Raw genomic sequence first — 23,500 nt, forward strand, 5'->3', positions numbered from 1 at the left:
TTCTTGGGGCCTGAATTCTCTCTCACTTAAATCATCTTGGGTTTTCTCCCAACCTCTTTACCGCAGAAGTCCTGTATGTGTCTTCTTATTGTTTCCACATCGCAGCTTACCACTTGTGTCACCAATTAGACTGTGAGCCACTTCCTTGAAGGTGGGAGTTAAGTCTTAGCTCTTTGCTTTCCCCATAAGTAGATGTTCAACACATATCTACTGAGAAATTGGTCAGCTGCATGAAGAGGATATGAGTAAGTTCCTTCTATTCTTTCTTCCACCAAAGCTAAACCTTGGACAAGGACAATATTTGAGTAATACTTTCTAAGGAGAATTTGGAACCCAGACACCTACTGTAGAGGCTTTATAGTTTAAAAAAATGCAAGAAAAACAGGGATTTTAGGATTAGTATGTGTTAGTATGTATTAATAAAACCCTTGCTTCGTAGTCTCTTGATGGGGGAAATAATGTGCTAACTAGTCCTGTCCCCTGGGACCAACCCAATAAGTGTACTGCTTCAGGGCTCTGCAGGATGGGCTCACTGACCTTGCTCCATCCCTGTCCTACCTTTTATCTGCCTTCAGGGGGCTCAACTTATTCTTTTGTCTTCTTTCTTCCCTTTCCCCCAAACCTCCAGTGAGAGAAGAGATTTTAGTATTAGGAAAATGGGCTGTTGAATTCCAAAGTCAGAAATAGACCACGTAAATATGTATGAAGCATTAAAACCCTTCTTTCAAGTGTGATTTCCTGACTAATGGATGCTTCTGGGTTGATTTTTTTTTTTGCACTCAGTTAAACCCTATTCAGACCAACTTGCTTTTTGGATGAACTTAAGAATCTTATGATTAGCATCCATTAGCATTTGTATAACATTTTGTATTGTAATGATAATACCTTTTGAAGTTTCTATACTGTATCTTTCACAGAGTGTTTTATGCCCATTATTTTATTTGATACTCCCAACAATACTGTGAAGAACATTGGGAGTCTATTGTCATTCTATTTTATTGATGAGGAGACTTAGGTGCAGAACATTTAAGTGACTTGTCGAAAGTCATGTGGTGAGTAAAGTGGCAGCATATTGACTAGGAGCCATGTCTCCATCTTGTATGACAAGGGTGTGCTGTTTATTACTGTTAGTAACAGGAAATGATTGCTACCTTGGAGCATTTACAACATGCCAGCTACTGTGTTAGGCCCTTTATAAACATTTTGTCATTTAATACTCTTCATAACCCTGCAAAGTAGGCCACTACTATAATCCCCCCAATTACACACAAGGAAACTGCAGTTTAGAGAGGTTAGGTAACTTGGTCAAGGTCACATAGCCAGTATGGCAACCTGCAGTCTGACCCTAGGTTTCCCTGATTCCATAACCCAAGCTCCTAGCCACTTGGCTGCCTCTTAGCTTTTTTTGGATCGAGCTTATGAAGATGTTCAACACAGCATAGCTTTTAAAAGGCTGTTCCATTGCTTATGGTTTCCTGAGCTGTGATTACAAACGCTATTCTCCTCCCAATGACTCCTACAGATCTGGGACCTATTGTCAAGGGTAGACTTGAGAGCTGCATGGATAAGAAGGGCAGAGAAAGTGAAGGGAACTAACATTTACTAAGCTCGTGTTATATGCCCAGGGGCTGTTAGAAACCTGTATCACAAGAACTCCGTAAGTCTAGTATTATCGTTCCCACTTCATGGAGGAGGAAACACAAGTTCAGAGTGAAGAAATTTGTGCAAGCCTATAAGTGGAGGAGTCAGGGTTTTACCCTGGTCTGTCAGTGGAGATGTTCTCAGGGCTAATGAGAAAGAACAATGTTTCTCGGGGGCCTAAGGAGGACTTTAACCAACAGAGATGCATTTCGCCTCTGCTAGTTTTGAGGCATTATAATTGATATTCTGGAGCCCCATAAAGTGTTTCATGCAGGGATTCGTAAGAGAATCCAAAGAGAAGAAAAACTGTGGCAAGTTTCAGGCTACGTTGCTTAGTTTGTATCATGATGCCAGCAGGCCTTTGACTCAAATACCTAGGAACTGGGACTTAACCAGCAAAAACACACTGGTAAACATCATAATGACACACACATTTAAGAAAATGATGTTTTTAATTTTAAATGCTATGCAGTCTTGCCTTATATAGTCAATGCTGGGAAGTCGTGGAATGCCAGGAAATGATTTACATTTGGCCTTAGGGCAAAAATATGGAACTTGTGGTTATGTCAGAGAGAGGCAAAATCTACTAATAAAAAAAACTAAAGCTGTAAAAGTCTCAGGATGTGTGTCAATTAAACTGTTGTGTGGCTGAGCATTTTGCCTGAAACTTCATAGGGAATAAGCAGCTGTTAATAACTTTCAGGTAGAAACCTCCCTTCTGAACCTTCAATGCTCTATTGCCAAAGTGCAGAAGTTGTGAGTGACAAGCATTTTTCCTGTTCCTTCTAAGACCTTCCTGGTCTGAGGCTGTTTTGGGTGAGGAACACTGGCCCAGCTGGGTTTTTGGCTCCTGGGAAGAAAGCTGCATGTCTGCCCCTGATATGCACAATCCGGCCTACAGTCTGTGATGCCAATCAGATGCAGATAAACTGCCATACAGACAGATGTGACTTTGCCGCCTCCGGGGCCAGGACTTTGCACCTGCGATCCAGCATCCCTCATTTTCCTCCCTGAGCAGCCCTGGATTGACTTCTCTAATGGGGAGCCCCCTCTCTAGGTCTATGCGGTGATTGCTTTACCCCAGGGAACTGGAGTGGAGGGTTACCACAGAGACGGTGGAGAGTTTTCCTGTTTTCTTTACCCTTCCTCTCTCTGAGAAAGATAGACTCTAGTGGTAGTTCAAAGAACCAGCTCTGTAGTCACAGATCTGTGTGCAAGTTGTGGCTCTGTCCCTCATTTACTATCTTACCTTGACCATGTCATTTATCCTCGCTAAGTCTCTTTTCCATCTACAACCTCTAGGTGTTAATGATACATAGCTCACAGAGTTGTAGTGAGAATTAAATGAGATAATGAGATATTAAGTCCTTAAGACTTGATAAAGATTAGATATTATTATAACTGTTACCTCCACTAATAGCATCAAACCTTCGGTCTAATCAGGGCTCAGTCTCTCTACTGTTTGTGAGACATTAATATATTCGTAACCACTCTGCTATTCTGCCCCTCTTCTGAATGTGGCACAGTTAACTTGCTTACTTAGGCCATTAAACAAATGGAATTTATCACCTGTGTGCCACTTGCTTGATATTAGGGAAGGCGCCGGCGCGTGTGTGTATGTCTGGGGGAGGAGGCTTGCCAAAAATATTTGCTCTATGGCTATATTATCACTCTATCATGTGCTGGTGTGTCTTTATAAGAAATATATCCTGGATGTTTATTATACATTATTTTTAGCTGGAGTTTATTTTTCTAGGAAAATAAGAATTTCATTTTTTAGAATTGATAGTTATTTTGTATAAGTGGTTTAAGTCCACAGAAAGTCTAGGTTCTTATCTTTTGTGTTTGGTTTTGAGGCACTGTGTGTGAGCTGTCTCTGAACATTGGAACTTGAAAGAGCACGGAGTGGGGCCGGCCCCGTGGCTTAGCGGTTAAGTGCGCACGCTCTGCTGCTGGCGGCCCGGGTTCGAATCCCGGGCGCGCACCGACGCACCGCTTCTCCAGCCTGCCGCGTCCCACATACAGCCAACTAGAAGTATGTGCAGCTATGACATACAACTATCTACTGGGGCTTTGGGGGAAAAATAAATAAATAAATAAAATTATCAAAAAAAAAAAAATAAAGAAAGAGCACGGACTTGGGGGTCAGAATGGGTTCAGATTCCAGCTGTGATATGTACCAGCTCTGAGAGCCTTAATTTCCTCATGTGTGAATGTAAATAATACCTACTTAATGGGATTAAAAGAGAAAAAAATTGAAGAAAGTATCTATCACATTATGTAACACATAACAGCCTCTAAATAAAATTTAGTGGTTATTATTTTGGGTAGATCCAAACCTCCTGTTAATAAAATCTGGTGGCTTCCATGTTTTATTCTTTGGGACCTCAGGTATGCAGAGACATCTTAGATGCCACAAAGGAAGGTGATGGGGGAACTAAGGAAACAGTACCCAGGATCCCTGCCCCCTTCAAAAAAAGCTCTGCTTATATCTGTTCTGTAGATGTGCTTCGCGTAAGATTTTTTTGAGGAAAAAAATGCCTAAAAAATGATTGAAGTCCAAATTATCAATTTTTCCTTTATCGAATCATACTTTTAGTGTTGCATCTAAGAAATTTGTATAACCCAAGGTCACAAAGGCTTTCCTCTAGAAGTTTTTTATAGTTTTAGGTTTTAAATTTATGTCTGTGATCCATTTTGAGTCAATTTTTGTATATGGTAAGACATATGGTGTATTAGTTTGCCAGGGCTGCCATAAGAAAGCACCACTGACTGGGTGGCTTAACGGAAATTTATTTTCTCACAACTCTGGAGACTAGAAGTCCAAGGTTAAGGTATTGACAGGCTTGGTTTTTTCTGAGAACTCTCTCTTTGGCTGGTACATGCTCATTCTTCTCCCTGAGTTCACATGGTCTTCCCTCAGTGCATGTCTGTATCCTAATCTTCTCTTCTTATAATGACAACAGTCATGTTGGGTTAGAGCCTACCCTAATTATCTCATTTTAACTTGATTATCTCTTTAAAGGCCCTATCTCTAAATAACAGTCACATTTTGAGATACTGGGAGTTAGGACTTCAACATATGAATTTGGGGGGATGTAATTGAACCCATAACATATGGATTGAAGAGTTTTTGTTTTGTTTTGTTTGGCATATGATTACTCAATTGTTTTAGTGCCATTTACTGAAACTTTTCTCCACTGAACTGCCTTTGTACTTTTGTTGAAAAGCAACTGTCCATATAAATGTGGGTTGATTTCTGGATTCTCTATTTTGTTCCATTGATTTCTTTCACTGACTTTAATACTATACTGTTGATTACTTTGGCTTTATAATAAGTTTTGTAAAAAATTGATAAATTGGACTTCTTCAAAATTAAAAACTTCTGATCTTTAAAAGACAGTGTTAAGAGACTGAAAAGACAAGGCACAGATGGGGAGAATATATATATATTTGCAAATCATAAATGTGATACAGAACTTACATCCAGAATATATAAAGAACCCTAAGATCTAAGTAATAAGAAAATAACTCAATAAAAAAAAGAGGCAAAATATTTGAACAACTACTTCACCAAAAAGAATATGTGGATGGCAAATAATCACATGAAAATATACTCAACATCATCAGTCATTAGAGAAATGTAAAATAAAACCACAATGTGACACTGCTACACAACTATTAGGAAAATAAAAAGACTGACCATATCAAGTGTGGCAAAGATATGGAGGAACTAGAATTCTCATATACTGTGGGTGGGAATGTAAAATGAAACAACCACTTTGGAAAACAATTTGACAGTTTTTAAAAAAGTTAAACATATGCTTATCATGTAGTCGAGTCACTTCATTAATATGTCCATACAAAGACTTGTACACGAATGTTTACAGCAGTTTTATTTGTCATAGCTTCAAACTGAAGACAACCAAGTATCCATCAACAGGTGAATGGGTAAATTAAGTGTGGTATATCCATACAATGGAATACTACTCAGCAATAAAAACGAATGAACTATTGATACATATTTTAACATGGATGAATCTCAAAATAATTATGTTGAGTGATAGAAGCCAGACATAAGAAAAATACATACTCTATGATTCCATTTATGTAAATTTCTAGGAAATGCAAACAAATGTATAGTAACAGAAAGCAGATCAGTGGTTTCCTTGGACTAGAGATAGAAGGGGTTCAAGGAGGAGTAGGAGAGGGGAGGGATTATCAATGGGCACGAAGAAACTTTTGGGAGTGATGAATATGTTCATTATCTTAATTGTGGTGATGGTCTCATGGATGTAAACATATGTCAAGACTTATCAAATTGTATATTTTAAATATGTGCAGTTTATTGTGTGTTAATTATACCTCAATAAAAAAAGTGCTTAAAAAAGTGATTGAAAACATTTGGACTAATGGTTTGAAGAATCAAAGAATAAGGTGAAAAAAAACCAGAGTATTAGCCATCTTTCAGGCCTATCAGAATTTCCACTATCTCCACAGCAATTTAGCAACTATGTTTTTGTATACTTTAGGAAATATCTTATCCAGGCTGTCAGGAGACTGAGAAGAGACTCCTCGCAGTGTTGGTAGCCTTAAAATATAGTATGGAACCACACAAATGCCAAGACAAATTGAGAAAGTTCAGTTGTTTTCACAGAGTTCAGTACCTTTGAATTAAATGCATGTTCAGCTTTGGTTCTAGTTGCTAGGGGCTACTTTTTTCTTGTCTACAACTTGCTACTCCCACTGGGTGTGGAATTCAGTAAAACCAGCCTTTGCACATGCCTTTACCTAGGTGTATTTGGTACAAGAGAGAAAAGTAACTAGAAGCAGATTTACTGCAGTCTGGACTTTGTTGTTTGGCTGACTTCTTTTTGCTGGTTTTCTGTGTTGATTAGACTTTGTATTTGATGGGGCTTCAGGGGTGATAGCCAAGGCAGAGCCATCCTGCTCTGGACTTGGACTTGGTGCAAACATTCCTCATGGTCAAATCACGCATTTTCTACTTTGGAAACAGGCACTGGAAGAGGATTGCTGGAACCACTGCATGGGTTTTATGGTGTAGAAACCATAATGACTTCCAAAAACATGGGTTAAGGTAATTTGGCTCTCTTTTTGTTCCCATCTCTAGAAGAAAGAATCCACCAAAGTTTAGAGCATCTTAAACATTTTGAAGTTGTGACATTGAGTGTGAATAATTGGTGTCTGTGGGACTCTGAGAGTGAAAGCAGGGCTTACTATACAGAAAAGAACCTGGAAAAAACCTATAGTCAGACATAAACATTTCCACTTAACATTCATTTTCAACAAGGGAACAGCAAGTACGACAGTGCTGTATAGTCACTTGCATTTAAACACCTTATTTTACAAGTCCATAGCCACATTCCACATAGTGGCATTAGTACCCTGGAGACTATATAGTAAGAGCTCTAAAGTAGGACATGTTTAGTCTTTGCAATTACTCTTCTTCATTTTCCTAAGCAGGATAAAATAAAATTCCGAGCAGTATTATTCAGAGACAGCAAGGAATGGTGGGCTTTCATTTCTGGCCCAGCATTCCTCAAGCACATATACACCAGGCATTTTATTTATCACTGAAGGATACTGAAGAGACAGTCTCTGCCTTCAATGAGCTTTCAGTCTGGAGATGGAGACTGAGAAATAAACACGTGATTATAATGCAGAATGAGATGTACCAAAGAGAAAGTACCTAGAACAGAGTAGTCCTGGGACCTATAGGAGGACCATCCAACCCAAACTATGGGGGTCAGGGAAGGCTTTTCAAAGAGTAAGTCAGAGTTACCTCCTCAAAGAAGCAGAGGAAAGGCTTCTACCTCTTACTACCCATGTGACAATGAGCAAATCACTTATGTTCTCAGAGCCTCTGTTTTAGAAGTAATAATATCCCTCAGTGGTTGCTTTAGAGGATTAAATGAGATGATATATATGAAAGCATGTAGCCCAGTCACTTGCTAGCACAAAGGTCAGTATTGGTTTTCTTTCTTCCTTTTTCCTTCCCTCCTGCCTCCATCACATAAGGAACAGCACTTCCACAGCAGACTATACAGAGGTAATGTCTGGAGGGTTTCCAGCCATCATCTCCCTCACTTGGTGTTTATCTTCCTGCTTCCAATTCATCAGGGTCTTTTCCCTCTGTTGCGAGTCTGGGCCATGCTCATGTACAGCACGAGGTCTTGCACGTCCTGCCTGTGACACTTCCTTAGGGGAAATGGCCAGCCTCTGAGCAAGTGGTGGGGGCAGAGGGAGGATGGGAATCAAATGCAGCACCCTCAGGGCAGTGTGGAACGAACACCAGTGTGGGCCTGTGTGTGGGAGGGGCAGGCAGCAGCCATCATCGGCTGTCACGCCCCATGTGTGCAGAGCACTGAGAGAAGATTGCCTCAGTCATCAGTGGAGAGCAGAGAGGACAAATAGAGAGGAAAATCATCTTCAAGTGTAACTCACGTTTACTCTGTATCTATGTTCTTGCAAGTAGTATGTTATTCCTACTCTTGGCCAGGGCTTAACGGCTGTAAAAACGAATGGTGCAGCCTCTTTTAGGGGACGTTCTGACGGGTCAGCAGGCATTTCTGATGCAGGAAACAATGCAGAAAACTCTGTGACAAGCTGGGCACACTTTGCTTTCTGCCCTCTGCATTTCCTTTGTTCATTTTTCTGCTCATTCTTCCCTTCCTAAGACGACTTTGATTTTTACAAACCCAAATCACCTTTTCATGTCGCAAATCCACCTAACCTTCAGACTTTTTTTTCTGCACAGCTGTCACAACAAACTTCCCTCATCTGCTACTAACTGTATCAGACACTGTGGTGCAGGCTGTGAGTTGCCGACTCATTACCCCGGGGCTTTCCAATAGAATCTGATGTTATCCAAAACTTCTCATCTGTTTCAAAGGGTACAATTTCCTGCATCTCTGGAGGGAAATCAAATGCACTACATTTAGGAAATAGGCCAATCCTTCACAGATTTAGTAGACCTCAAGGCAATTACAGGGTGATTATTCCAAACTTAGTGTTTCCTCCCCTCATTTCCCATAACAGTGACTTGAGTGACCTGACAATGGGCTTTCCATCTTTTGAGTGAGATACTGGGAAATAAATCACAAAACTTGACATGAGCTGTGGTACCTTTGATTTCTCTCTGTCCTCTTCCCAAGCCGTTTTGGTCTCTCTTCAGAGATAACCATTTCTCTTTTTCCCTTTTCTTCTTCAGTTTCTATCTGGGATCCAAGAATCCCTTTCTTTAAGTCTATCTTCATAATCCTTTAAGTCATATACCTAGTCTCATGATAAATATGATTATCTTTTTAAAATTTACTTTTTGGATTTAGAAATTGCCCGTTAAGAAAAATTGCTCTGAGCTGGTTTCCCAGGCTTCTTTATACTTCTTTTCTCCTTCCTTCTCACCTTTAACTGGGATATGTTTTCCACCATGGTCTTTGTTCCACATTCTAAACTCCTCTCTCTCCAAGTGTCTCCCTAATTCCTTTTTTAATTTTTTAAGTTACCTTTTTAATGTCCTGCTGTCAAACATCTGCTGTATCCCCTTGCTTTCTCCATTTCCTAGAAAACTTGTTTTATGAATGTTCTTTCTCCTCAGGATAATTTTGCTGGCTGTGCACTGATGTAGTGCTACAATGGTTTTATTTTATGTTGACTGATTAAGCACTTTGAATAATTGTTTGAGCTCCATCACTGTGAATCTATGTGGCTTAACTCATTTCTTTTGCCACCTTTCATTAATGTCTGACTGTTGGGATATAGAGGAATCAGCACATTAATTTCCCCTCGACACCATTGAGATAAGTGCTCTTTTTCCTGTGCAAGAGCCTAAAGCAACAGATGCTTCATGCTCCCGTTGCAGAAGGAGGGAGCACGCACTGTTGCAAAGTATGTGTGTGCTCTCAGCAGGTGTTTGCTAATGGCGCTGTGTGGCAGCCATCTCATGGTAGAGCGCAAATGTTAGGATTTGGGAACAGAGTAGTGGCATATCAGATTTTAAAACTGAATGGCAAATCTTTCTTGAATTAACAGTGTATAGCTAGATTTTTTTTTTTTTTAAGCTCATGAAACTCAACAGCTGTTTAGTGAAGCAATATTTTCATACATGTCTGTTTGAGAGGTTTAATAGCAAATTTTGCAATAAGTGACTTGCTGAACAGGCCTTCCTGGCTTGGGCTGTAATAAGAACTTTGTTTGCAGCAAGGTTCACTGAGAGTCTTTCTCCTTTTGTGTTTATGGAATGGGGGAGTCTGGCTAAAGTGAGGGAAACTGCAAGGCATGTTCCAAAGGAAATTACTGATATCTCTACCAGAGTGTTCCTTGGAACTTGTTATTAACCAGTTCAGGGAAGATACATGGGGGAAACATGCTGTTTAGCAATAAAAACACATTAGTACAGTCAGCCTCCTGTAACCCTATATTGGCGAATAGTAATTAAATCTATATATCTCTAGCTTTATAGTTTTTGCAGCTGAATCTCTGGAAGACTTCTGCACTTTGTCTGATTCAAGCAAGGCCATATTCTCCGCTCTGCCTCTGGAAGAGGCTGCTGTGCCTTGTAACAGCTTTGTAATATTGCCAGATCGAAGACAAATGCTTCACTGGTTTTATTGGCAGAAATAAAGCACTCTATTACTCTTATGTTGGGGGTCCAAGTCTTAGAAAACTAGGAGTTTACAAGGCTAAAAGCCCATTTCCTTTTGTCCCTTTTTCCAATTCTTTCAGATCCTAGGATCTTAGAATTGCTAATTTCTAGGGTTACCCATTTTGTATTTGGTCCCATAGGGTGTAAACTGCATTCTTCGTGATTTATTTGTGTTGCTATTGACTGTACGTGCTTGGTATGGCTGCTGCCTGTGGGTGTGTGCGCATATGACAGAATCACAGATCATAGACCCCTGTTGTCAAGGGCATTGACCCTCATGGTTAGCCTGGCATCCTCAGCTGATGAAGGGACTAAGAGCTGTCTCACATCCTCTTTGAATTTCAGTACAGATCTTGCAAACCAAGAATATAAAGTTTGTCCTGGGATTTATGGTTGATTTCATTTATTGGAATTTTAATCATATTGTTTTGCTTAAGCAGCATGTGAGGGAGCATCATTTTTATTTCTCTCAGTCTCATCATGATGTAGGTCAAAAGTCAGTTTCATTTGGCTGTACGACAAAGATGCCTACTTTTGAACAGTAGGAATTTAGGCTTCATTGTTTTATATACTTGAGAAACTTGAAAGGGATAAAGACATTCAGAAAAAGAATTAGTAGAGTGAACCCAATTAGTTTTTTTAGAAGGCAAGCTCAAAACTGCTCCCTGGTAAACAGTAAAATGTCAGGGACACAAAATGAGTCAGCCTACTGGCTCATGCTGATGGGATGAGGAGGGATAAGAGAGAGAAGGTCAATTGACATCTGTAGAATCGGGCCACGAATGATTCAGTGTAGCCAGTGGGAGGAGAGGGGCCTACCGGTGGACCTCCTCCAGCAGGTTCTCATCCCCACACCTCCCAAGCCAGAGCTTCTGGGATTCCCTCTGGTAAGGGGACTGCCAGTCAGTGTACCATTTGCCCTGCTCTCATGACCTCACTAACCTGCGGTCACTGTACTAACTTCCAGAACCAATGGGAGAAGAAAATGGAATACCATGCATTAGTTGTTAGGATTTGTCTGTTATCCTTCAGTCCTCCTCCCTTGTCTCTACAATGACCATACCTTATTCAGGATGACATGTTCAATGGCAGAGACATTTGAAATGAAGCCTCCTTATCATGGTTCTTAGGGAAAATAATGATGAAGCTATTGGATACAGGTGAATCCTAGTCCAAGATGGTAGGAGAGTGGGCCTAGGACACTCTTCTCCCTATCCTAGAGGCTGATTATAACAAGTAGGACCAGTTCTGGTTCACTCCTGTGTGGGGTTTTCCCAGAAGTATAAATAATGTTCTGATATAAATATTTTTAAATGTTTGAACTTTAAAAATTGTCAGGTAAGTAGGACTTTTTATTTTGTCTTTTTAACTTCTTATTTTGAAATAATTACAGACTCAGGAGATGTTGCAAAAATAGTACAGAGCGATCCTGCTGTGTCCTTTATCCAGCTTCCACCAATGGTAACCTCCACCTGACTATAGTGTACCAAAACCAGGAAATTGCCACTGGTACAATCTACAGACTTTATTCAGATTTCACTAGTTTTTACTCGGTGGGACTTTTGATTTCATACTCTATGGAATTTTTTTTATGGCAAGTAGAATTGAAGGTGCAGTAGGGGCAAAAGTTCTTGCCTGGCCTCTTCTTTTCTTTTTATCTTGCCCTTCTGTCCTCTATCATGTGAAAAATAGATACTAGAAAACCTATATCAACAAATACAATCTGAATACTTACTGTGAAAAGCAGTAAATTAGGTGCCAATTTATTAGGTGCCAAGGAGGAATGCTTATAAGAAGAAGTGGTCCTATATCTGGGAATTATCTGCTTATACAGGAAAGTTCAGCTTAAGACAGTACATAGTTACTAAGAACATAAGTACTAAGAACAGTACTTTTCTTTGAATTATAAAGAGAGAAGAACTACTCTTCAGTCTAGAATGTATATTCACTCCTCCTCCACAGCCCATCTGCCTGCTAGCTTTTAGAGTCTTCTGAAGCTTCTGAAACTATATTGCCTGCCTATGTTCACTGAGTACCTACTAAATGCCAGATTAATGCTAGATCCTAGAGGCTCAAAGATGGATTCTACACAGTCTTTGCCCACATTGAATTCACAGCTTAGTGGGAAGGACAGACATTTTGAATATATATATTTTTATTTTTATTATTATTTTTTTAATTTAATTTTATTTTTTGCTGAGGAAGGTTCACCCTTAGCTAACATCTGTTGCCAATCTTCCTCTATTTTGTATGTGAGCCACCATCACAGCATGGCCACTGATAGATGAGTGGTGTAGGTTTGCGCCTGGGAACCGAACCTGGGCCGCCAAAGCGGAGCTTGCCAAACTTAACCACTAGACCACTGGAGCTGGCTGACATTTTGAATGTAAATGTTTTGAGGAAGTATAACCACCGCAGCAAAGAGAATGTATGGGAAAAGAGGGGGCTGGAGACAGGGAGATCAGTTAGGAGATTGCTGGTAGTTCAGGTTAAGGTAATATGGCCATAAACCAAGGTGGTGAGGAAGATGTAGAGGGGAAATATGGATGTGAGGGCTTTTTAGGAGTTAAATTTGGTAGCGCTTAGTGATTAAGTGACTGAAGGGTTTAAAAGAGAGTGAGATATCCCAAATGGTCTGGATGGTGGGGTGGTGGAAATGCCACACACCAAGGGTGGGTGTTCAGGGAGAAAAGCAGACTCTGGAGGAAAAGTCATGAGGAGGATTTGGATGTGTTGAGCTAGAGGTGCCCAGGGGCATCCAAATTAAGAGAGCTTATTAACCTATAGATGAGCTCAAGCTGTAGATGCTAAATGAAGCCTTGGAGTGAATGACTTTGCCAGCTAGAATGTATAGTAGGAGAAGAGGGTCAAGGAGAGAGCCCTAGGAAATAATAAACTTTAAAGTATAGATGGAAAAAAGGGATCCTAGAAAAGATTAGGAAGGAGAGAAGAGATATAGGAAGAAGAGGTTTGGAAAAGGAGAGGCTGTCCACAATGTTAAATGTTTCAGATGTCAAGTATGATAGGAAATGAAATGTTTCCATTGGATTTAGGAACAGGGGCATCTTAATGACCTTTGTGAGTTTAATTTCATTTGGCTGGTGGGAGGAGATAAAACAGTAGATTGAGTAGAGGTTTTTATATCTGAACCAATTTAGAGTTCAGTATAAGGTGAGTTAGTCAAGTGTTAACAGGGCGTGTGAAGAAAATTGTAATTGATATTAAGTATTTAAGAAAATCCATAATAGAATGTTAGAGCTGAAATGTAACCCTTTATTTTATACATAAAGAGAGACTTCAAATAAATTGTTCAAGATCATGCATCTAGAGAGGGACAGCCAGGATGAAGTCCCAGGTCTCTTGACTCCCTTTATGAAAGGAACTTGTGAATATGTTATAGTTTAAGGGAGTAAACTAATGTCTGATACAGGAAAAGTAATCATTAAAGTGATGAATCAGAGCCGTATAATTCTGTTGTGAAATATAACTACTTGTTTGATGAATTTGTTTATTCTATAAATATTTATTGACAGGTATTGTGCTATTTGCTTAGTATACAAAACAAAACACATTCCTTGCAGAGAACATGCTTGGTAGATTTTATAAAAGTAAAATATTATTGCTAATAAGTGACGCATAGTCTAGCAGGGTGACAGACACAAAAATATATAGCATACAATGAGCTATTGAAAAGGCAGAAAATAGTTCTGCCTTGGAGTTGGAGACCGATGAGCTGGACATTGCATCATGGTTGTGACTTCTCCAAATGGAGAAAGGATGAAAGGGCATTTTTTGGCAGAGGGAACAGCCTGAGCAAAATCAGGAAGGTGTAAAGAGTGTTCTGTAACTTCAAGGACTGGTAAACAGGCTGCAATTTCAGGGTGAGGGAACAACAGGGAATGATTGTGAAGAAAGCCGTACTCCTAACAGTGAACAGTAAACAGTGCGGAAACAGATGTTTTAAGCCAAGGAATCATTCAATTTGGGTTTAAGATAGATCTAGTAGCAATATGGAAGAAAGATTGGAAAGGGACCTGAGTTTAAGGCAGGGAGATGTGTGAGGAAGTGTTTCAAATGGAGGATGATGAGGTTCTGAGCTAGTGAAGTGATGCTAAGGATGGAGAGGAGAGAAGTTAGTCAAGAAAGAATTGGAAGGTGGAATTACAGGCCGGACTTGCCAACTGTTCACCTGTTCTCCCTGAGGGAGAGGGGAGAATCCAATAACACATTGCAGTTTCAAACTTACTGACAAAAGAAGAGCAGGTTTGGAAGGGAAGATCCTGAATTTAGTGTTGGATATTTAGAATTTAGGTGCATGTGGGAAATCTAGGTAGACCATATGCCAGATCCTAGGCCCTGCTTATGGTGTTAATTAGTATAAACAATGCATTTAATTATGTATCTCCAAGAAGCCCCTAAAGTACTGTAGTAGTTGGAAATGTATTCATAGCTGCAAGGAACAGAAAATTCAACTAACAGTGGCTAAGACAAATAGAGTTTCTTTTTCTCACATAACAGACAAGTTGGTAGTGCTGGTATGGGTTCAGCTGCTCAGTGAGGTCAGGACCAGTTCTCTGGGACTTGCCCTCATGGTTACAAAGTAGCTGATGCAGCTCTAGAATTGTGACCACTTCTTGTCAGCTGCTTCTGTTTGAGTCTCTTTGAGGAGAACTGGGTCACAGGGTCTCCTCTGGCTGGAAGAATGAGGAAGAGAATTGTTGAATTCTCTTAAATCCCCACTTCCCCATCCTATTAGATGCAATGCCCTTTAAAAAAAAAATAAACACCAAAAAAACCGAAATAATTTATAATGCCTGCTTTATTATCCTGAATTAAGCATCATAGGTAATCTGCTTATGCATATTTTCAAATAAATCCATATGCTATCCTAACTGTAATATAAAAGAGAAATTAAAGGCAAGTAATTTATAATAAAGTACTTCAAAATGTACATTCCCAGACATGACTGCACTAGACAACATAATGAAGTAGTCAGATGCTTGCGTGGTAAATGTGACAGCAACAAATGCAGACAGGCCCAGGGGTGTGGTGATGGTGTTTCCAATACCAGAAGCAGCATAGTCATTGTCATTTCATTAAAATGATGCACAGCTCTTGGTAAAGTCCTGAACAAACACAGCATAGTCCTCCCTTGATATACACGGCAGTTACTTCTTGAAAAAGTCAACTTGCATTAAAACTGTCCAAAACTATTTTTCTGTGTATTTGTATGTGCAATAGAGTTAGATTCAAGGCTCAAGATTCAAGATTATAGGTGTTTCACATTTAAAAACTTTGTGTGGAATGTAGGAGAGGTCTTAGTACACAGGATTATACTCCATTTAGCAGTATGTCTAGCATCCCTGGCCCCTGCCAACTAATTACTAGTAGGAACCCCACACCCTTATGACAGCCAAAAGTACCCCCCCCACACAATGCATACTCAAAACACTTCCTAGAGGTAGTACTATCCATATTGAGAACAACTAGATTAATGGGGCTGGACAGTTTGTACTCCCAACAAAATTGAGATTTGATTAGCAAGAAAAAGGGTGAATGGATATTGAATAGGTACCTGACAGTGCTTGCTAATAGTAGGAACTGAGTCTTAATTATTTTTGTATCTTCTTCAAATTGTTGCACAGTTCCTGGCATGTAGTAAGTTCTCATTGAACTTTCTTGAATGACAATGAATAATTTGAATATAAGCTCAGGAAAATAGAAGCCCTGTATTGTTTGAACTTTGAATTTAATAAGGGAAAGAATCTTCCTTAAGATGGTTGAAGGGCTAACTATTGTTAATCCAGGGGTGTTAACAGAAGTCAGGAAGCAAACTTCGATGTGCCAGTGTCTGTGCAAGGATTTAGCACATCTGGTCTTTATTTCTGCTACACACTCTACACTGCAGACTAAGAGTTAAATTTATATCAGTGAATCCTGTTCAGCAATGGAAGGTTTAGGGGAAATATTTAAGTTTTCATGTAAGTAGTATATTCAGTCTTTAGAAAAAAAAGGTGACACAGTAAAAAAAATCAATAAAAATCTCAGTCCCTAAATCTTACTCCTTCTATCTTTCAGCACATTCTCTTTTCATTGTGTTCTTTTCCACTTCACTTAGTCTATTCATCTGGCATTTCTATCCTAGACTGAGACATTTTCAAATAATAATATTTTAGGAAGAATATTTAGAAATAGAAGCAAAGGGTTTTGTTTTGTTTCCTTGGAATATAATCCTATTATTAGAGAGAACATAATTCACAGTAGGAGAAAAGTTGGTTTTGCTTTAGTTTGCTTGCAGATTTAAGTAGAAAAGAATGAAAATGACATTATAAAGAACTTTATCTCTTTTTGTGAAAAAGATAATCTGTAACTATGGCTCATGAAGACAATATATAAAAAGCAAGTCTTTTTCAAATAGTGCTCCAAAGTTTCCTTTGAATATATAGCTTTCTAAATTCAAAGGCATGATACAGCATGGGTTTTAAAAATAATTGTTTAAGATTTTGAAGGGTATAACATTTAATATTTCCATAATATGAATTCAAGTAAAGGAATAATGACTTCAACCTTTTGTGTATAAGAATAAAGAGTATTTAAAAAAAATGTTGCACAGTTTTAAGTTTAGACATGTCGTATGTCCTGTAATTGCTCAAGAGTGCACTAGATTTTTTTTTCTCAATTGGGTTATTAGTATTTTAGAGATTTTAAATGAAAGAAAATCTTGAGTGTCTTTGTAAATGAATTGCTTGACTAATGCATCTTTTGTAAGCATGAGTTACTTTTCCCTCTATGAAAATTCCAAGGAATAACCAGATAGGTAATAAGTAGAGGCTTGTTTAGGGACTTTTGAGGAACTTCATATGCTGTCCTTGTCTTCTTGTGGAATCTGGATGAATTCTCTGTGGTAAGGAGACAAGGGGTAGTGAAGATCAGAAAGAAATTTTCCTTCCTCTCCCCCTTTCTCCCTCCATCCCTCCCTTACCCCCTTCCTTCCTTCCTTTGTCCCTTACCCCCTTCCTTCCTTCTTCCCTCCCTCCCTCCCTCCCTCCCTTCCTCCCTTCCTTCCTTTTCCTGGCTGCAAGAGGGGTGGGAAACATTTGTTGTGTCCCCTGTTACAGCACTCTAGGGCATTTTGTTCCTTATATGTTGGAGCTTCACACAGTAGGCCTTTTCAGTCCAGCCTTGGGGAATAATTCCTTCCTATTACTGCTGTATGTTCAACCATTTTCCCCCACTTACCATCCAGCTACTTGCCCCTTTCTCCCTAGGCCATGTTTTGTAAAGCCTCTATGACTTTACATGGATTGTTTCCTCTGTTGGGTTACCTTTTCTTCAGTGCCACTCCTACCTTCTTCACATGCCCATCAGTAAACTCCTGTTTACTCTTCAAATCTCAGCTCAAGCATGTGCCCTCCCAATCCTCTCTTCCCCTCTGTTCTCACAGAACCTTGTAACTACCTCAGTTATGGAGGTTTTCACATTATCTGTCTCCTCCTATACTTGACAGCTCTCTGTATATCCTATACATTTGTTTCTTCAGTGCTTAGTCGGTGTTCAATAAATTTTTGTTAAATGAATGGAGAGATGAAATTATGACCCAGAACAAAACACCATTAACCGTTAATAAAGAGGAAATGTTTAAGATGAGTAATACTGTTTGTCTTTGTTGATCACCATAGAATTATTTTCTCCCTTTGCAGGCTATAGAAAAATACTCCTGTAGCTTGCTTAATTTTATTTGACTGAAATGACTGTATGGGGACATTTGTATTTCTGAGGTAGGGCAGACTAACAGTCTTTCAGATCAGCAAAACCTCCTGGTTATCCCATGGGGAACTTTTTACTTGGGTCCCTGTGGTGCCAATGCTTTATGGTAGGTTTAAAAGGGTTCATCTTCCAATGACTGTATCATTCATGATTTTATCCAATCCCATCTTTTATTTAGGTAAACCATTTACATGTTTATCACTCATTGTGTAAAATTGTGCATTTTGATCTTCCTAAAATTAGCTGTGAGCTACTAGGGCTATTGCCTGGTACTAATATGGAAAGATTTGGTGAGTAAATCTATATTCATGTTATCCAAACTCTTCTTGATTTCATAAACCAAAATATTTCTACTTTTTGCCTACGTCTTTTCACATGTAGCTTGGCGAGGGCTAGTGTCTTTAGTCCTTTTATGCAAATCAACTGGTACCTTTGATCATCCTTCTCATTTGGATTGACTCCAGTCTGGAGTGAACTTTTTGGTGTATGGTGACCCTAAATCTGTGAATTAGGAAGGAATTTCTTCAAGTTGTCCTTGATTATGGGCCTTATTTGGCCTTATTCTGTCTATATATTTCACTATTTTAATTTTTATTATAAATCTCTGTTTCTTGCTAAGAATATACAAATTACGTATCGGACTATAGTCCCTGTGTTTTTAAATTACATATTATATTTTACAGTGTTTTCCTTAAGTGGAATGTGATATAGCAATATCTTGTTCCATTTTTGTTACCTCTCCAAATATAGACTGTTAGTAGTAATTATTATTTTCTATTTATTAATGAAAACACATCTTGGGCTAATGTACCTTTCTGAAAACAATAATAATAAAAGATTCTTGTAGTGCTCTGTTGAAGAGATATATAATTATGCATTCTAGCCAAGAATTACATCAGTAATTTTCAGATTGTGTTCCAGGGAAAACCAGGTTTAGAATAAACTAATATGTATTTAGTGTTTACTTATGTCAAACGTTCTAGGTGATTTCTCATGTAGTTCGTTGTTATGTGCCTTCGATCTTGGTAAACTATCTAAAGTTCTGATAGGGAAAAACTGATCCATTAAAAGGCAACAAACCATCATCTTTTAAATTAACCTACTTTTAAAAATAAGTATTTATTGTGTGTGTGGGATTTGAAGATACAATGTAGTTAAAGTATTCAGTACAACACTCACAGATATTAGTTTCTGTTTTAAAGTAATTATATCATTTTTTAGTGTCAAAATTAATTTAACTGACCATGTTAGGAGGCATTAAGTATTATCAAAATGGCGTGTTATCTATTAATTCAATTGACATATATCAAAAATATGTACAAATGATAGACTCAGGCACTGTTATTTTCTGTATGTATCTTTTAATCAGAATGTGACCTAAGGATGATGTTCCAGTGGTCCCTCTGAGCGGGGTACCATTCCCTCTTCTCTCCCTGCGGACCATTCCTTGAGGCATCTTCAGACGTCATGTCTTTTCTATACCTCTTCATGGTCCCCTTTGTTCTTCTCTGTGTTCCGGTGCTAACTCTGTGTCTGAGTCTGTTTAAGTACATATATTTTATTATAGTTATTTGTTTCTCAGACTGCGTTGGGTATCCTTTGTTGAGTTTCTATTATATGTAAATGCATACAGTTTCCTATAAGAAAATAATTCTTAATCCTGTGGGAATTCTGTGCTCATTGATCCAGCTACCTGGTTGATTGTATTTGCTGGTTTATTTGCTGCCTGGGAATCACAACATAGGCCTGGATTAACTGTCTACACAACAAAGATATGGACTAGATCTTCACAATGATTCTAATCCATCACTAGAAGTGTATTGTGAAATCGTTAATTAATGTTTGCAGAATACTTAGAGAATTTTTAATGAGAAGTATATATTTGTGGTTAGTGTTAATTAATAAATGGCATAGTAACTTTTTTTTTCTTTTGTTTCACCAACACCACATTGGAAAAATGTACTTTCAAGAATAAATTGCAATCTGGTGAAATAGTTTGATTGCTTAATAAAATTTAGCTTTTAAAAACAAGCATCAGTGTGGACTGTAGAAACCAAGAACCTATGCACGTAAATAGTTATAAAGCAGCAATAATGTATAGTTTTCATAATTTTTCAAAATATTTTAAATATGATAGCAAGTTTTTATTCCCACAGCTTCTTTGTAAAGGAGGCAAGACAAGTACTCTCATACCCTAGGAAAGCTAAGACCTAGAGAGATTAAAGGCTCATTCATTCCTTAAACAGAAGTGTATTGAGTGCCTATATATGGGTATAACGATGAATAATTTACCCTCCTTGACTTCGAGAGTAGGAGAGACAGATTTATAAACAAATATATTAGTTGAGAATATAGTTGATTATGGTAGAAGCACAGAAAATGGTGCACCACAGAAGAGTTGATTTTTAAAGCCTTCTCATTAAAGAATCAGCAGAGACATTTACCAGAAGGGGAGTAGAATGAGGAGAAGGGCCTTGCATTAAAAGAGAATGAACGTATGTAGAGACCCAGAGTTATAAAAGGGCCTGGGTGTTTGAAGAACAGTGTCGACTCCAACGCAGCTAGAGCACTACTATGCAATATCAATATAAATATGTAAGTTAAAATTTTCTAATACCCATATTTAAAAAGTAAAAAGAAACAGATGAAATTAATATTTTATTTAATCCAATACATCTGAAATATTTACATTGTTTTTTCATACTTAAGTATGAAGTATTTGATTTTAAAGATCAAATCACATATATATTTTACACTTACAAAACATCTCAATTTGGATAAACCACATTTCAAGTGCTCAGTATCTGGAAGCTTAGAGATATATGTGTGTGTGTGTGTGAGAGAGTGAAAGATACAGAGAGAAGGAAAGAGAGGAAGAGAGAAGAAGAAAAAGAATGAAAATGTGTGTGTGCTCTAGAGGAGAGGTAGAAAGATGAAGTTGAGGTAGTCGTTGGAGCCAAATTTTGAAAGGCCTTGTATGCTGACTAAATTTGGAATTTACCCTTATAATATAGTAGTTTTTGACTGTGCTTCTCAAATTATCTCTGGTAAAGACGAGTTTTTTAAATTTTAATTTGTTACAGACTGATACTTTTGCAAAATACAATAGCAGTGAATTAGAAAAATGAAACACAGACATACAAAGAGAAGCACCATTTTTAAATCATTAGATTTGACAATTATACAGTTATTTTGTCAATTGTCTATAAAGGTATCTAAACCAATGATATCCAGTAGAACTTTCTATGATGATAGAAATGTTTGTCTATGCTCCCCAATATGGTAGCCACTAACCACAAGTAGCTATTGAGCATTTGAAATGCAGCTAATATGACTGAGAAACTGAATATTTAGTTTTTTTAATTTAAACAGAAATAACCACATGAGACTGTTGGCTGTATTGCACAGCACTGGATATGTTTGCTTTTAATTTCTGTATTTATCTGTCGTGGACTAGTGAAAAACACTTGTAGATTGGCATTGGTCCACAAACCATGCTTTGAGTAGCACTGTTTAGAGCATGGACTCTAGAGCTAGAAAGCCTTTGTGTATCTTTGGCAAGTTAATTAATCTCTTGCTACCGCAGGATCCTTATTTGTAAAATGAAGGTAATTGTAAGAAACTACCTCATAGAATTGTTGTGAGGATTAAATGTGGAGGAGGTGGGGTTATGGAAAGCACCAAGAAAAGACAACATCTGAGAGGGCCTCAAAGGAAGAGTTCAGTAGGCAAAGAGGAAAGAGCACAGCAAGCAAAGGGAACACTGAAGCCCATTTGGATCATCCTTTATTTAGAGGGAGGGGCAACAGATAATAGTGTCCTCGTCCTGTCACTGCCACCACTACTGCTACCACTATTTCTTCCTCTCCTGCCTAGTTATCTTCTTATTTTAATCTTTTAGCATATTTTAAACTGGATTACTAGGTGACATGATTCTGTGATTATAATAAATGCTACCTTATTAATAAGGCCAATCATTGCCTCTTTACTTCTTCATTCCTGGGAGTTATGGTGCCTGAATTTGATGGTGGAAGTTGAGCAACTGTTGAGAAGTGAAGGGGAATCCTGTTTGAAAAGCAATCCCTGGGTTATAGGCAAGTAGCTGTGAGATTCTTTTTTCCTAAAGCATGTTTCTTACTTACATAAATTATTTTAGGAAGAAAACCAATTGGGAAAAAAAAATGAAGTTCCTTCTCTTCACATTTGTTGGTGTTGTTCACCTTTTCTCCATGAACTCTGGGAAAGCTATATATAGGAATGGCATCCCTCAGAAGACTTTTCAAGAAATAAAAGAAGAAATAGCCTGCTATGGAGATATTGCTAAAGCAATCATCAACCTTGCTGTTTATGGTAAAGCCCAGAACAGATCCTATGAGCGATTGGCACTCCTGGTTGATACTGTTGGACCCAGACTAAGTGGATCCAAGAGCCTAGAAAAAGCCATCCAAATCATGTACCAAAACCTGCAGGAAGATGGGCTGGAGAATGTCCACCTGGAGCCAGTCAAAATACCCCACTGGGAAAGAGGAGAAGAGTCTGCTGTGATGCTGGAGCCCAGGATTCACAAGATGGCTATTTTGGGTCTTGGCAGCAGCATTGGGACTCCCCCAGAAGGTACTGCTTCTGCTTGTCTTTTTCAAGTCAATTTGCTGTGTACTTTATAAAACTAATGTCATGTGACATAATTGATTATAGTATGCATGATGCATATTATAATTTGAGTGATAAAAAAGAAGATATAATCATTTCCCATTCCATTGGCCTAATGAGTTCCCTACTCTTATCCTCTTTTTACTTCCTTCTTCCTTTCCTTCCTTTCTTTCTTCTATTTCTTTTCTGAAAGAAAGCTGATTGTGTGGGGTCATTTTTTAAATGAAGAATCTACAGCTATTGGTTCATGATACTTATCAGCCCTATCACTTAATAATTTCTATCTGGTATAACATTAGTATCATTCTGTAGAGAATTGAGATATATGTAAATAGGATACGAAAACTATGACTTCTTCTAAGTGGCCTCAATGTGCAGAATTTATTAAAATTAATGAAATAGGGGACAGAGCACATTGAATTGTTCTGAGTTAATTACTTTTACAGAACCCGAGGCCTCTAATGCAAGGAATTATCCAGGCTAGAGTTCTGCCTTTACTTATCAGCACCCTGGCTCAGCTTCATCAAACAGTATAAATGCATACATCAGGGATATATAACAAGTCAACGGTGAGCTATCAGTCAGTCTTGGACTATTTATGGACTGTTTTCCTATGGTCTCTTCATGGACTGTTCGTGTATTCATAGACTATTTTCCTATGGCAGAGGAACTAGTTTATAGAAACTAGTTGACCTCCTCTAAAAAGTTTATAAAAACGTTTGATCTTCTCTAATACCAAGAGAAAGACCCAGGAGAGAAGAAAAACGTTCTTATTGA

At 38.3% G+C, this 23,500-nt stretch overlaps 1 protein-coding gene across 1 annotated transcript in view; it reads left to right on the top strand.

The window, feature by feature from the left end:
• CPQ (carboxypeptidase Q) overlaps positions 1-23,500 on the top strand; it is a 465,359-nt gene that overhangs the window by 76,105 nt on the left and 365,754 nt on the right. The window contains exon 2 of the mRNA XM_058564673.1: positions 22,230-22,687. Coding sequence (XP_058420656.1) covers positions 22,255-22,687 — 433 coding nt within the window. The 5' untranslated portion in view covers positions 22,230-22,254. The remainder of the gene's footprint in view (positions 1-22,229; positions 22,688-23,500) is intronic.

Source organism: Diceros bicornis, chromosome 21 (assembly GCF_020826845.1).
Source record: "Diceros bicornis minor isolate mBicDic1 chromosome 21, mDicBic1.mat.cur, whole genome shotgun sequence".
In the NCBI taxonomy this organism is placed as follows: Eukaryota; Metazoa; Chordata; class Mammalia; order Perissodactyla; family Rhinocerotidae; genus Diceros; species Diceros bicornis.